The 12,417-nt window shown below is 43.4% G+C and overlaps 2 protein-coding genes across 2 annotated transcripts in view; one reads left to right on the top strand and one right to left on the bottom strand.

Annotated features, from left to right (window-relative positions):
• The window catches only part of CACNA1C (calcium voltage-gated channel subunit alpha1 C), an 865,289-nt gene extending 864,556 nt beyond the window's left edge, over positions 1 to 733 (bottom strand). The window contains exon 1 of the mRNA XM_045295927.1: positions 297 to 733. Coding sequence (XP_045151862.1) covers positions 297 to 435 — 139 coding nt within the window. The 5' untranslated portion in view covers positions 436 to 733. The remainder of the gene's footprint in view (positions 1 to 296) is intronic.
• The window catches only part of DCP1B (decapping mRNA 1B), a 62,520-nt gene that overhangs the window by 39,307 nt on the left and 10,796 nt on the right, over positions 1 to 12,417 (top strand). The window contains exons 4-5 of the mRNA XM_004710288.2: positions 4,788 to 4,854; positions 7,296 to 7,431. Of these exons, the coding sequence (XP_004710345.1) occupies positions 4,788 to 4,854; positions 7,296 to 7,431 (203 nt within the window). The remainder of the gene's footprint in view (positions 1 to 4,787; positions 4,855 to 7,295; positions 7,432 to 12,417) is intronic.

Here is a 12,417-nt window from a genome sequence, read left to right as displayed (position 1 = left end):
GAAGCAAAAGGGATGTGGAAGATTCGTGTGTCAGGTGTTAGGACACGGCAGTGTCGGATTGCCTGTTGCTTCAGACACTGCTGGTTTCCAGTCAGAGTTGTTAGAGCAAGTAACATCCACCACGGCAGGGCAGGTCTACACCAAATGGAACAACTGCGGGAAATCTCGTACGAAAGGCCAAAAGAAGCATGCTAAAGAGACACGTCTTAGAGTGGCGGGATACCTCTCTCTAAATGTCATTAGAATATTTCCTAAGCAACATCAACAGGTTCTTCCTATTCTCTGCCATTTCTTACCTCCAGGAGAGATGTAGAAGCAGTTGAGTTGAGCTTCATGCACCAAAGTGCCCTTAAACTTCACTTCTGTTTCGGCCGACAGGTGACTGGCAAGTGGCTGGTAGGCAGGGGTAGTGGGCTGGACAAAGGCTCGAAGCATTGCCAGTTCCAAATGGGTACCGATGACTATGTTGATTTTTAAAAATGAATATCCTGTTTCGGAGCTTTCCTCCTTATACTTTTTCTTAAAGCCCAGAAGCCACTCCTGCAGTTAGCATCTCAGTGCAACCAAAGTTCACACCGCCGGGTCAAGCTGCTGCAAATGTAGGTTAGAGTCATGGGTTTCTAAAAAGGACACCTTTTCCTTGGTTCCTTTCAAACTGGTCTTTTTCCTGGCTCCCCTGCTGTGCTCATCGCCTGTGTAGGTGCAGGCCTCTCACCCAGTGGCTGTTACAGGAAAACTGGGATTGAAATGTGACGTTAATGGTTTCTGTCAGCCTGTCAGCTCGTCACCTCCCTAAGGCATGCCGGTCTCTGGTTTTCGTACATCACCACGAGCTGCTTTGATAGACCCTCTTGTGTTTGGAAGGGTGAGAGGTTTGGCCGGGAGGGGGTGGGGAGACCTTGGGCCAAAGAGGCAGAAAACTTCATTTGGAATGTGCACTCTGCTGTCCCTCGCTGCCCTGTTTCCCAGTGGAATGCAACTCAAGTGGCAAAACTATTTTGGGGGAGAGAAAAATTAGGGCCAGGCCCACATTTTATCTCAGTGCCACCTCTCAGGATCCAGGGCTGTTGGGAAATCTGTTTGTTTCCTCTTTTTAATTGAGTGTTTTCTTTCTTGGCTATTTAAATGTGAAGATCAACGGAAATAGTCACAGAGGCGCACGGAGGCGGCGTAGTGGCTCCGCACTGGACTGTCGTCCGCACGGTCCGTCGCTGGGAACTACTAGCCACGCTGTAGGAGAAAGACGGGCTTTCTACTCCCATAAAGAGTGACGGCCTCCGAAAACCACAGGGGCGGTTCTGCTCTGTCTGTCCTGTGGGGTCGCCATGAGCCGGCATCCACTTGATGGCAGGGCTTAACCGCTTGGCTGCTAACCCCAAAGATGGAGAGCTGGGACCTCCCAGCCTCTCCTCCGCAGGAGAAAGACGGTGGGTGCAATGTCTTCCGTAAAGACTTGCGGCCCTGGGAACCCTTGGAGTACAGAATCTGACTTGAGGGACATGGGTTTGCTGACGGGATGGAAGCAGCTGTGTCAGGATGCTCTGTCTCATTTGCATCTTGAAGTCGTGTTGCTGTAGAGGTGAACACACCTGTCCTAAGGACTGCTCCACCATGTCTTTCATAGTCAGTACAGACCCAATCTGAGGCATCTCCTTCATTCTGCTCTGACATTTGAAAGATGTTTCTGTAGCATTTCCCTTCCTAAATCTGCATTTCAGTGCCTCGTGGTTATGACAATGTCAAACTGTTTTGCTATTTGTATCAACAGATTCCTTGGCATCCTCCCCTTAGCCAACCTGGTTCCTTATGCCGGATGCCACAAATGTGTGATACCACAAACGCTGCACCCAAAATATTTCTATTAATACATTCTACTGATGAGACACAAACGGCTGGCTTTTCCTCTGCCTTTGTGTTCTTGGGTCTTGGATTTCTTACTTTATGCCAGATTTCCCTTCCCTGCCCCCACCCTACTCCATTCAGACTCCAGTGAGAGAAGAACTTTACTGTCGCCAGAAAATAGGCAGCGAGGCTCCTAGTTCTGCCTTCAGAGTAAAGCCAGCAAAACACACGAATGTACTCTGATTTCAGTCAGTGGTTGGATGCCAGTCAGTGAATCAGTTCACTTTCACTTTTAAGAATGTGAGACCAGGTATCAGGCCTCATCAGAACAAAAAATCTTACCATAGCGAATGAGGGGGCCAGTGCGGAGTGGAAACCCAAAGCCCATTTGCAGGCCACTGGAGATCCCCTTGCAGAGGGGTCTCGGGGAGGAGACGAGCCAGACAGGGTGCAATGTAGCATCGATGAAAAATACAACTTTCCTCCAGTTCCTAAATGCTTCCTTCTTCCCACCCCCCTCCCCACTATCATGATCCGAATTCTACCTTGCAAGTCTGGCTAGACCAGAGGATGTACACTGGTACAGGTAGGAACTGGAAACACAGGGAATCCAGGGCGGATGATCCCTTCAGGACCAATGGTGTGAGTGGCGATACTGGGAGGGTAGAGGGAAGAGTGGGTTGGAAAGAGGGAACCGATTACAAGGAACTATATGTGACCTCCCTAGGGGACAGACAACCAAAAAGTGGGTGAAGGGAGACGTCGGACAGGGCAAGATATGACAAAATAATAATTTATAAATTATCAAGGGCTCATGAGGGAGGGGGGAGGGAGGAGGGAGGGGAGAAAATGAGGACCTGATGCAGAGGGCATAAGTGGAGAGCAAATGTTTTGAGAATGATGAGGGCAATGAATGTACAAATGTGCTTTACACAATTGATGTATGTATGGATTGTGATAAGAGTCGTATGAGCCACTAATACAACGATTAAAAAAAATGTTCACAACCAAAAAAAAGAATGTGAGAACCGGCACATCAGGGTGCAGAAATCAGAGTAGGGAATTCATCTTGATGGACATGAGACAACCTTGAATATAAAGTTTGGAGATGCACATTTAATGATCTTGTTTGATGTCAAGGCTCTCACAACATTCCACTTTAGAACTCAGATGTTCTTTTTCCCAAATGATTATTACATTAGGGAGAAAGAGGTCTGGTTATTTCTGTCTAAGAGGATAAAATTCTACTAAAGAACTGGGGTGGGGGCGGGGGTGTATGGAATTCACTTTTTGTGAATCCCTTCTCAAATAGGTAAAGGAGCCCTGGTGTCACTGTGGGCTAAGCCTTGGGCCGCCAACCACAAAGTCGGCAGTTCAAACTCACCAGTAGCTCCAAGGAAGCAAGCTGAGGCTGTCCATCCCTGTGAAGATTGACATTCTCAGAAACCCTAGGGAGCAATGTTCACTCTATCCTGTACACAGAGGGAGCCCTGGTGACATAGTGGTTACACTTCAGGCCACCATCCACAAGGTCAACAGTTCCAAACCATCAGTCCCTCCTCGGGAGCAAAATGAGGCTTTCTACTCCCGTAAAGAGTTACCGTTTTGGAAACCCACAGAGGCAGCTCTACTCTGTCCTATAGGGTCGCAATAAGCCGGCATCGACTCAATGGCTGTGAGACTGGTTGGGTTTGGGTTTAAAATAGAACTAGGAAAACATTTCTTTCACATTTTGATGTCTGAATCATTACTACCAAGAGGCAGAAATCCCACACCTAGCCATTGGTCAGGCAAGCGGGAAAGAGAGGCTGTGGTTAAAATATTATGGCCAAATGGCATTCATGTAAGTAACGGTTTTGAAAGTTTAAAAATTTGAAGTCTTACCCTGTAAAAGGGTTTTTACCTTTCCATTTTCACTGGCTTCTCATAACATTGCCATTGTTTTCAATGAAGGCTTTAAAATGTATATGTGCTTAATGAATTCTGTATACGATTAATACCACCAGGTCCTCCACTAGATGTACGTAAATGTATTTTGCAATTGTTTCCACTTTCGCTATGAAAATGTTGTAGATGGGCACCTAATAAAGGATGTATTTATTTCTTATGATTCATTATTAAATGAATGAATAGCAGCTATATCATACCACATTTTTCATTACAAAATGATTAAATCACAGTCATATCTAATCCTTCACCAGCTATACAGTTCCTGACATGTTGAAGTCAGAGATTTATTATTAAATTTATTTTTTGCCAGCACCCTATTCTAACTTACAGCTGACAAAATCAATTTCCAGTTAACATACTCCTGGGGTGGGGGAGCGGTTTCTAAGCATAATTTGTGCATCAGGCTCCTGAATATTTATGAGTAAAGATAAGATGTGCTTATTAAATCTGTGAGTAGAGTACAGAAATGCTACTTTAAAGCCAGGAAGCTCAGACATTCTGATATCATCTTCTGTTTGTATTCATTCACTTATGAAGCATTTGCCAAATTCCTATTGTGCTCAGGTGCTCAATTTTAGAGGAAATCACACTTTATTGGATGTGAGGAGTCCTGTTGTTCAGTGGTTAAGCACTCTGCTGCAAAGTGAAAGGTGGGCAGTTCGAACCTACCACTCGCTTCCCAGGAGAATCAATGTGGCAGGCTTTGTCCATAATGATGTATAGCTTTGGAAGCCATTTGGGGCAACTCCACTCCATCCTACAGGGTAGCTGGGGGTCAGGACCTGCTTGCTAGCAGTGTGGTCTTCCATCTCAGTGTGTGAACTCGTGTGAAACCACTACATATTTCTTGGTGGGCAGAAACTATGCAGCTTTACCTCCAGTGAGAGTTTTCGTGTATCTACTGAGGGCTCTGTTCCCTGTAGAGTAGAGGCTGTTTGTTTCCACTTTTGCGTTCTGAGGGGGCTCAGACTTTGTTTGATGTGTTCTTTTTGCAGTGTCGATTTATGGGATTTGGTTTTATGATAAAGAAGAATGCCAAAGAATTGCAGAGCTTATGAAAAAGTAAGGGCTGAATGCTGATATTTTTCAGAACCCAGTGGTGCTTTTGTTTGTATGTATGTTTAAATGTATGTAATGACCCTATAATATTCATAGAAGATCTCTCTTACCAAAATCCTCTTCACAGTGGTCCAGAAAGTATTTAATATTATGTAATAAATGAAAAACAGACATAAGAAAGGACTTGCTACTGCTCCTTAGGTAAGGTTTATCATCTAGAATTACTTGTTTTTTGCGTCAGTCTGGAATATATGTCATGTGAGTTCTGCCAAATGGCAGTTTTCCTTACTATTTTTCCACATTTATAATTAGCCTTTTTTTTTTCCTTTTTTGATTTTGAAAATAAGTTATCCATTAACAGGGAAAGCCATTGGGAGGTTTGATACGCTGTTGAATGGCCAAAAAAAAAGATGCTCTGATCTGTAAGCCCCCATCTCCTTCTCAGTAAAAAGTTACCTAGCAAGAGACCCTTCAGAACCTTTCTAAAGGGCTGCTGTGGTCTCGCATCTTTTCCTCTGGGCTGCCCTGTGTGCCTCCGCTGGAACCCTGGCGGCTCAAAGCCAAGGCTTGAAACTCACCAGCACCTCCTCTGGAGACAAAGTGAGGCTGTCTCTTCCCCTAAAGATACACAGTCTTGAATAGTCCAAGGAGCAGTTCTTTGTCCTATAGAGTTGCTGTGAGTCGGACTAAATTCAAGTGGTTTGGTTTGACATGCTTATTATTCAAATGGCATATCCAAATTCACGGATATGCATACCTGTGTTAGTAGAAGTTCTCAGCTTTCTCAAACACTCTGTGTACACTTTATTTTTAATGTCTTTGGAAATTTCTGAGTTGATATTAATTTAGTGACCAGTGGAAAGTCTCTCTCTCTCTCTCTCATTACTAATCTCTCTTGCTTTTAATGTCATGATGATGAACTGTCGCCTTCTGCATTGTGGGAAACTTACATTTCTATCCTTACTTTCCCACTCTTTGCTTCCTGGTTCCTCTGGAAGTGGGACCCAGCCTGCCAGTCCCTCTGTGATTGGTTGACTCTCTGATCAGTTCTTGAGCCCCTAGAGCTGCTCCTGGTAGCCAGCCATTTCTCTGCTTTTAATGGGGCTCGGTAAGGAAGAGCCCCGGAATCAGGTAAGTTTCCTGCATGGGCTGAAGCGCAGCCACTGACTGGTGGCCTCACCGGAGCATGGAACTGCTGTGGTAGCCTGTGGTGACAAACACCTCCAGCCGCAATAAACAAAAACAACTTCCAATTTTAGTCCTGAGCCAATGAAATGACTCAAAAGTGACCCCAAGGCAGTGAAAAATGGGGGCCCCCTTTTAAAATATATAAGTAAATAAGCATTGATTCCTGGAAGTCAAGCTGTGATAGCTAATTGTAGGTAACTGACTCAAGCTGCAGCTGGTGATTAAGTGTGTTCAAACTGGTATTTACCACCAGCACCACTAGCTCCTAGAACATTCATGTTACTGTACACTGTGCAACGGGTCACAATAGCAGGGTTACAGAGACATCGAAGAACAGCCTGTAGCTCAGCCAAGAGGCCATGTTAAGATTGTCAGCATTCTGCGGGAATTACTTAACAGCTGGGGCAGGAAATTGATTGCTCACCAGCAGTAAGCAGCTGATGTTTGTGGATTTAGACCCCCTTCCCCGTTAAGATATCTCAGTAAATTCTCAGATTTTATTTTTACCCACAAACTTCCTGGCAAAAATAAAAGAATTTCAGTGGAAAACCCAACCTCATCACGGGGAAAAGTTTTTTTCTCAGCATCGCCATGTGACCTTCCATCTGCATTGTCTTCAGGGCACCAAAAACAGGGCTTTGACCTGGTTCGTTCCGCTTCGGCCCCTTGCTTTGGATTTGTAGTTCCACCTCAAATGTACTAAATCAAAATCCACAAGGCCGCCCGAGGATCTTGTTCCACATAGATTCTGATGAGTCTACCTGAGATCCAGCACACTCACCGCCCTGCAGTCAGAGCCGACTCATCGTAGCTCCACAGCATTGTGTGTACAACTGTTCTCGGGGATTTCTGAGAATAGACCACCTCATCTTTCTCGCCCATATCTTGAGGTGGAAAGGAAAAATCTCAGCAATTTGAAGAATGGACCAATTTGAAGGTCTGGCTACAGCTAGCCAGCTTCACTGTTGCTGTGCAAAGGCAGCTGTAGCTCATAAGCGAACGAACGTGGCTGGGCACCAGTCGAACCTTATTGATAGTGGGTGCGATTAGTCTGCAGAGCACAGTGCCGGCTCCTACTCTAGACTCACACAGGTCATCAGTTTACACACGTTCCACATCTCACTTTTCCTCTTTCAGTTCCAAAACCGCCTTCTAATGCTTGTAAGAGGATGAGGATAACTGGATGCGAACCGGGGGGTGATTTTTCAAACCATTTCCGTTCCTGTCTTGTATGGATTCTCCCTCTGCCTCCCTAGCCTAACTCACTACGAACAGGTGAAAGCCCATCAGGGAACAGGAGCAGGAATCGCCCCGATGATCCTCAGCTCAGGAGAGGGCCAGGAAGTAGATATCTTACGGATGCTCACCAAGGCCAAGGATGAATACACAAAGGTGAGTTGTTGCCCTTCCTGTGACATAAGTCTTTCCTTCAGCCCCATAGTGGAGCCGTGCTGGTTGATAGTGATCGGATGCCATTCCTCTCGCCACACAAACTCACGCAAAGTAAAAATGTTCATTTGCTTCTAGTGGACTGAAGAAGACTCCCACTTGATTTCAAGTGAATTAAAAGGTAGCCTGAGAAGTCAAAAGCTTTCATAAATCACAACTAGGAAATTTGAGAGGACCCCCCCTTTACAGGCAAGCAACAAGTTAAGGTGAAATTTCCTTGAAATAAAATGAATCAGAAATGGGCAAAATCTATCTAAAGAACTATTTTAAGCATTCCTGAAAGGCATGAAAATAGGCTTAAGCAAATGGAAATATAAAGTCTGTTCTTGGATAATATGATTCAACATAAAGCTGCCAATTCTCCTTAAATTAATCTATAACTTTAAGGTAAACCCTAAACAAATATCAATGAGTTTCTTTTTTATCTCTCTCTCTATTTTTTTGTTTCTGGTCTGGAACCAGACAATTATAAGGTGTATGTAGAGAAATTTAAAAGACGGTAAAATAACCAGAAAATGCCTGGCAAAAAAAGAGCATTGTGGGGGGCAAACTCTATCTGATATTGAAACACTAAAGGCTAAATATTTAAAATGCTGTGTTATTGGCTCATAAACAGCCAGCTAGGCCAATAGACAGAGGAGGAAGTCCAGAATCAGACCCAAGTGCATATGAAATGTAGACTGTGACAAGGCGACAGTCTCCAACCAGAACGTCAGTGGATTTCCAAGTAACTTTCAAAATGTTGAGATAACAACTTAAGAGCCAAATCTCACATACTAGAATATGACAAACTAGAACTGTATTAGAAGTTTTTAGAAAATAAAGAAATTTAATTATACAATTAAAATCATTCAAGTACTGGAAGAAAGCATGAATTGGTTTGTTATAATTTGGGAAAGGAGAACTCTGCCTCGCTAAATCTTGGAACCCCAAAGCAATAAATTTAACTATAAAAATAAATAAACCTTTTGCATGATTTGAAGAAAGCTGGTGGCACAATGGTTAAAGAGCTAGCCTGTTGTTAGCCAAAAGGTATGCTGTTCAAATCCACCAGCCTCTCTGTGAGAGAGAGATGTAGCAGTTTACTTCCATAAAGATTTACAGCTTTGAAACCCGATGGGGACCTTCCTCCTGTCTTATAGGATCACTGTGAGCCAGAATCGACGGGTTTAAAACACATCTACAAGCCAAGTGAAAACATTGAAAATGAGAAGAAAACATGTACAACCCAAGTAACAGGGCCAAGCCAGAAGAGGGTTAATTTTCCTATTTTTTAAAGAATCTCTAGAATTTGAGAAAAGATAACACCCGTTAGAAAAATAGGCAAAAATAAACTAAGCTAATGAAAGTTTTAAAATTTAGAGGAGACAAATTTGGCTGGGACAAATGAAATGTACTTAGCTGAATATCAAATTGTAACATAATTGTGAAGAGGAAGAATTTGAGTGACTTCAGAACAACGTATTTGAGCTAAACATTCACAGTGGATTATATTTTAAGGACAAAAAGAACTGCGAAGAACTCTGACACTTTATTCAGTGCGGCGTTTTTTGTTTGTGATAATATTGGTGTTGGAAGTTTGTAACTGTTGTGGAAGATAGCAGTAATTATGCTAATGCGCTAAGAACCAAAACTTTCAGGGTCTGCTTTAAAAAGTAAAATTAAAGATACTAAGTTAAAACTGTAAAATGTATAGGAAGAAAAATAACAAGGTTAGTTCGATGCTGTTTCGTAAATATGTAGTTCCTTCCTCTTTCTTTGAAAAGACGTAGGAAAGGTTACAGCCCAGTAACAGTCAGCATCCCTATCCAGATTGTTGTTCCTTGATATATACTGTCTGGGGGCATAGTGCTCACTGCTGTGCTAACCGCAAGGTCTGAAGTTCAAGACCACCAGCTGCTCCTCAGGAGAAGACTAGATTTTCTACTCTGATAAAGATACAGTCTTGGAAACTCACAGGGCCACTGTACCCTGTCCTCTAGGGTCACTATAATCAGCTCGATGGCAGTGGGTTTGGTTTGATTTTTTTGGTTATTCCACTGAAAGACATCAGGGGACCCTAAATTTTTTTCCGATTTCGAGTCTGGGACCCTAAATTTTTTTCTGATTTCAAGTTTGATTCAAGAGAATCAAACTAATAATAAATTATGTGAAAAGGGTACAGTATCTGGGCGGGACCACTAACTTAATCATCAGCTAGAATGACTGCAGTGAATTGACATAAATTGAATATGTAAAATGTATGAGATCATGTGATGAGAAAGAGCAAACATTGAATGAGAAAGATAGATATAGATGCTTCAAAAAGTTCATGAAAAAATGGAATGAAAAGATAATGAGATTTTTCCACAACCTTCTTGAAACCCCGTTGTCTGTTGTGTGTGTGCATGCATAAACATGTAAACCACTTCTGTTGAGTCCATTCTGACTCAGTGACCTCGTGTAGGATTTCCGAGGCTGTCAGTCTTTAAAGGAGTAGCACCCTGAGCTTCCAGTTAGCAGTCCACTGCTTATCCGATGGTGGCACCAGGGCTCTTTGATCACACACATATACATAGAGTGAAAAATCAGTATTGGCTATCCTTGGAGCTGTTAGGGCACTCCTTACCCGAAAGTCATTAATTACTGGGAAAGAACTGAGCATTTATCCTGCCTGCCCTTTTTGGACCATATTTCAGAGCAATCCAATAGCTTTGGACCAGCTAATGTACACCGAGTGATTGAAGTTAAAACACCTGACTAATTGATTCAGGCCATGATCATAATTAAGGTTGAAAATTTGAGAGAGCGTGATGAGAAGTTGACCGTGGGAGGATCAGGCTGCCACTACCTGAACCCACTGGTCAACATGAGGAAAAGTTGAATAAGCAGACACCGTGTGCCTCCTGCTACGAGGCAGTGTGCAGTATGCAGCGCTCCCTGAAATGCTCCTGCCCAACGACTTGATCTCAGTCTACTCAAGTCTTGAGCTCTCACTTCCTAGGCCATAGAGAACTGGGGCGGGGCAGGTTGAAGGACAAAGTAAAGGATGCCACTGAGAAAGAAGTGTGAAGAAACTTGAATGACGGGGACATGCTGAAGTAGACTGACCAAGTTTTCTGGCAGGTTTTTGACTTGATTGTTAACCCACTCTGATTTTTAAGACGATGAGCTCCTTGAATGAAAGGACTCCCCTTATCCATCTTTAGTGCCCTAGTCTTCTTCAACGTACCTGCCACATGGTAAGTGCTAAAGAAGTGGTTGTGGAATGAATTAATCTGAATAAGCCACAGGGTCATTATCCTTCCATCTTGGGGCCTGGACAGGGATATTTCCATCCCAACTTTAATCGGTGACAACTCTTCTGCAATCGTTATTTATTTTTGCTTAATGGATCATACACTATAGCGTTTAATGGTTAACTAGTTTTGGTAACTTGAACTTGGTAATTCATCAAATAAATGAATAGATCTTATTGATGGTGCTCTGTTACTAAACCCAACCCAACCCAACCCACTGCCATCGAGCCCATTGCAACCCATAGTGACCCTCCAGTACAGAGCAGAACTGCCCGCTAGGGTTTCCAAGGGTTTTCGGGTTCCCAGACGCCGACTGCCACACCTTTCTGTTTCTGAACTGCTGGTGACCTCTCACCCTTGGCCCTCTTGGTTAGCAGCCGAGCACTTAACCCCCGGGGCCTCCAGAGCACAGTTAGGCACACTAACGATTAATTAATCTGCACAAGGTAAGACATTTCTGCCTTCTAGGACCTTAGCATTCAATAGAGATATCATAGCAATGATCTATAAATATATTTGCAAACAATCATGCAAAATTAATTAATTAATTCATGAAAATAGATGCAAATATCTAAAACTATTTCCCTTATCATCCCCTCTCTTCCCTCGACACATGTACACTCAGAAACAGCCATGCGTGATTTCAAAGACTTAACTTAGGCGCTGTGGCTTATACCCCCAACTTAGAATGTTTTCCCCCCTTGTATTGTTTGCCATCAAAATATGCACATCCTTCAAGCCCCGATTAAAAGACCAATTTTTGCATAGCATTTCTCCAAATCTCTTCAGACACAAATCCTTCTTTCCATTGAGCTCCCCAATCTGTTACTATTTAGAACTTACTTTGTTCTTCCATTAAAAATGAAACCAACATTGATGTCAACCACGTCCACTACTCTGGAAGCGGTTGGAGTCCCAACAGTCTTCTCCTTCCTCCTCTTGACGCCCCCACAGGGCTGTTGTGGTGCGTGGAGATGGGATGCAGGTGTGGAGTCAGTGTATCGCCTGTGCCTTTCCTACACAAATCAAATGCATAACGTTTGCTACATAGTGTTCGTGGCTGTGGGTAAATAACCGAGGAATGTGCTCCTACTGCCACTATTGCCCTGGTGATGCCATATAGCCTTAGATGTGATGGAACTTCCCAAAGGCACCATCATGACCATGTTAGCCCCTTGGTTTAAATCCTTCCTGGTTTCCCATTCCCTAGACCATGAAATGTTGGGCCCTTCAACCTGTCCTTCAAGTCCTAACCTGACCTCAAATTCTTCTTCTAATTCCGTGTGTTTGAAATGAATTTGTATGTCACTCAAGAATCATAAGTCCACTTTAATTTTACTTGTCCTCCTTTTAAAGCCACTCAGACCAATGTTTAGATCTAAGAGATGAGGAATCTGGAGGGTCAGATGCAATTTTTACATAATAAAATCATTATCACTGACCCACAGCCCTACAGGGGACAACACTGGAGACACAGTGGGGAATTCCACCCGGTCTGATCCCACCACACCGAGGCAAAACACTAAGGGCATGCAACAGAATGGCAAGGGGAATAGACCAATGAAGTCCCCAGGGAATATAAAAAATAGGCCTTGGGGCCCAGCTTGGTGCCCCATCAGATTGACCGGAAAACACTCCTAAAGGCCAACAA

This window comes from Echinops telfairi, unplaced genomic scaffold, assembly GCF_000313985.2.
Source record: "Echinops telfairi isolate 266 unplaced genomic scaffold, ASM31398v2 ScPeMD7_6273;HRSCAF=7185, whole genome shotgun sequence".
NCBI lineage: Eukaryota > Metazoa > Chordata > Mammalia > Afrosoricida > Tenrecidae > Echinops > Echinops telfairi.
This window is presented reverse-complemented; position numbering and strand designations above follow the sequence as displayed.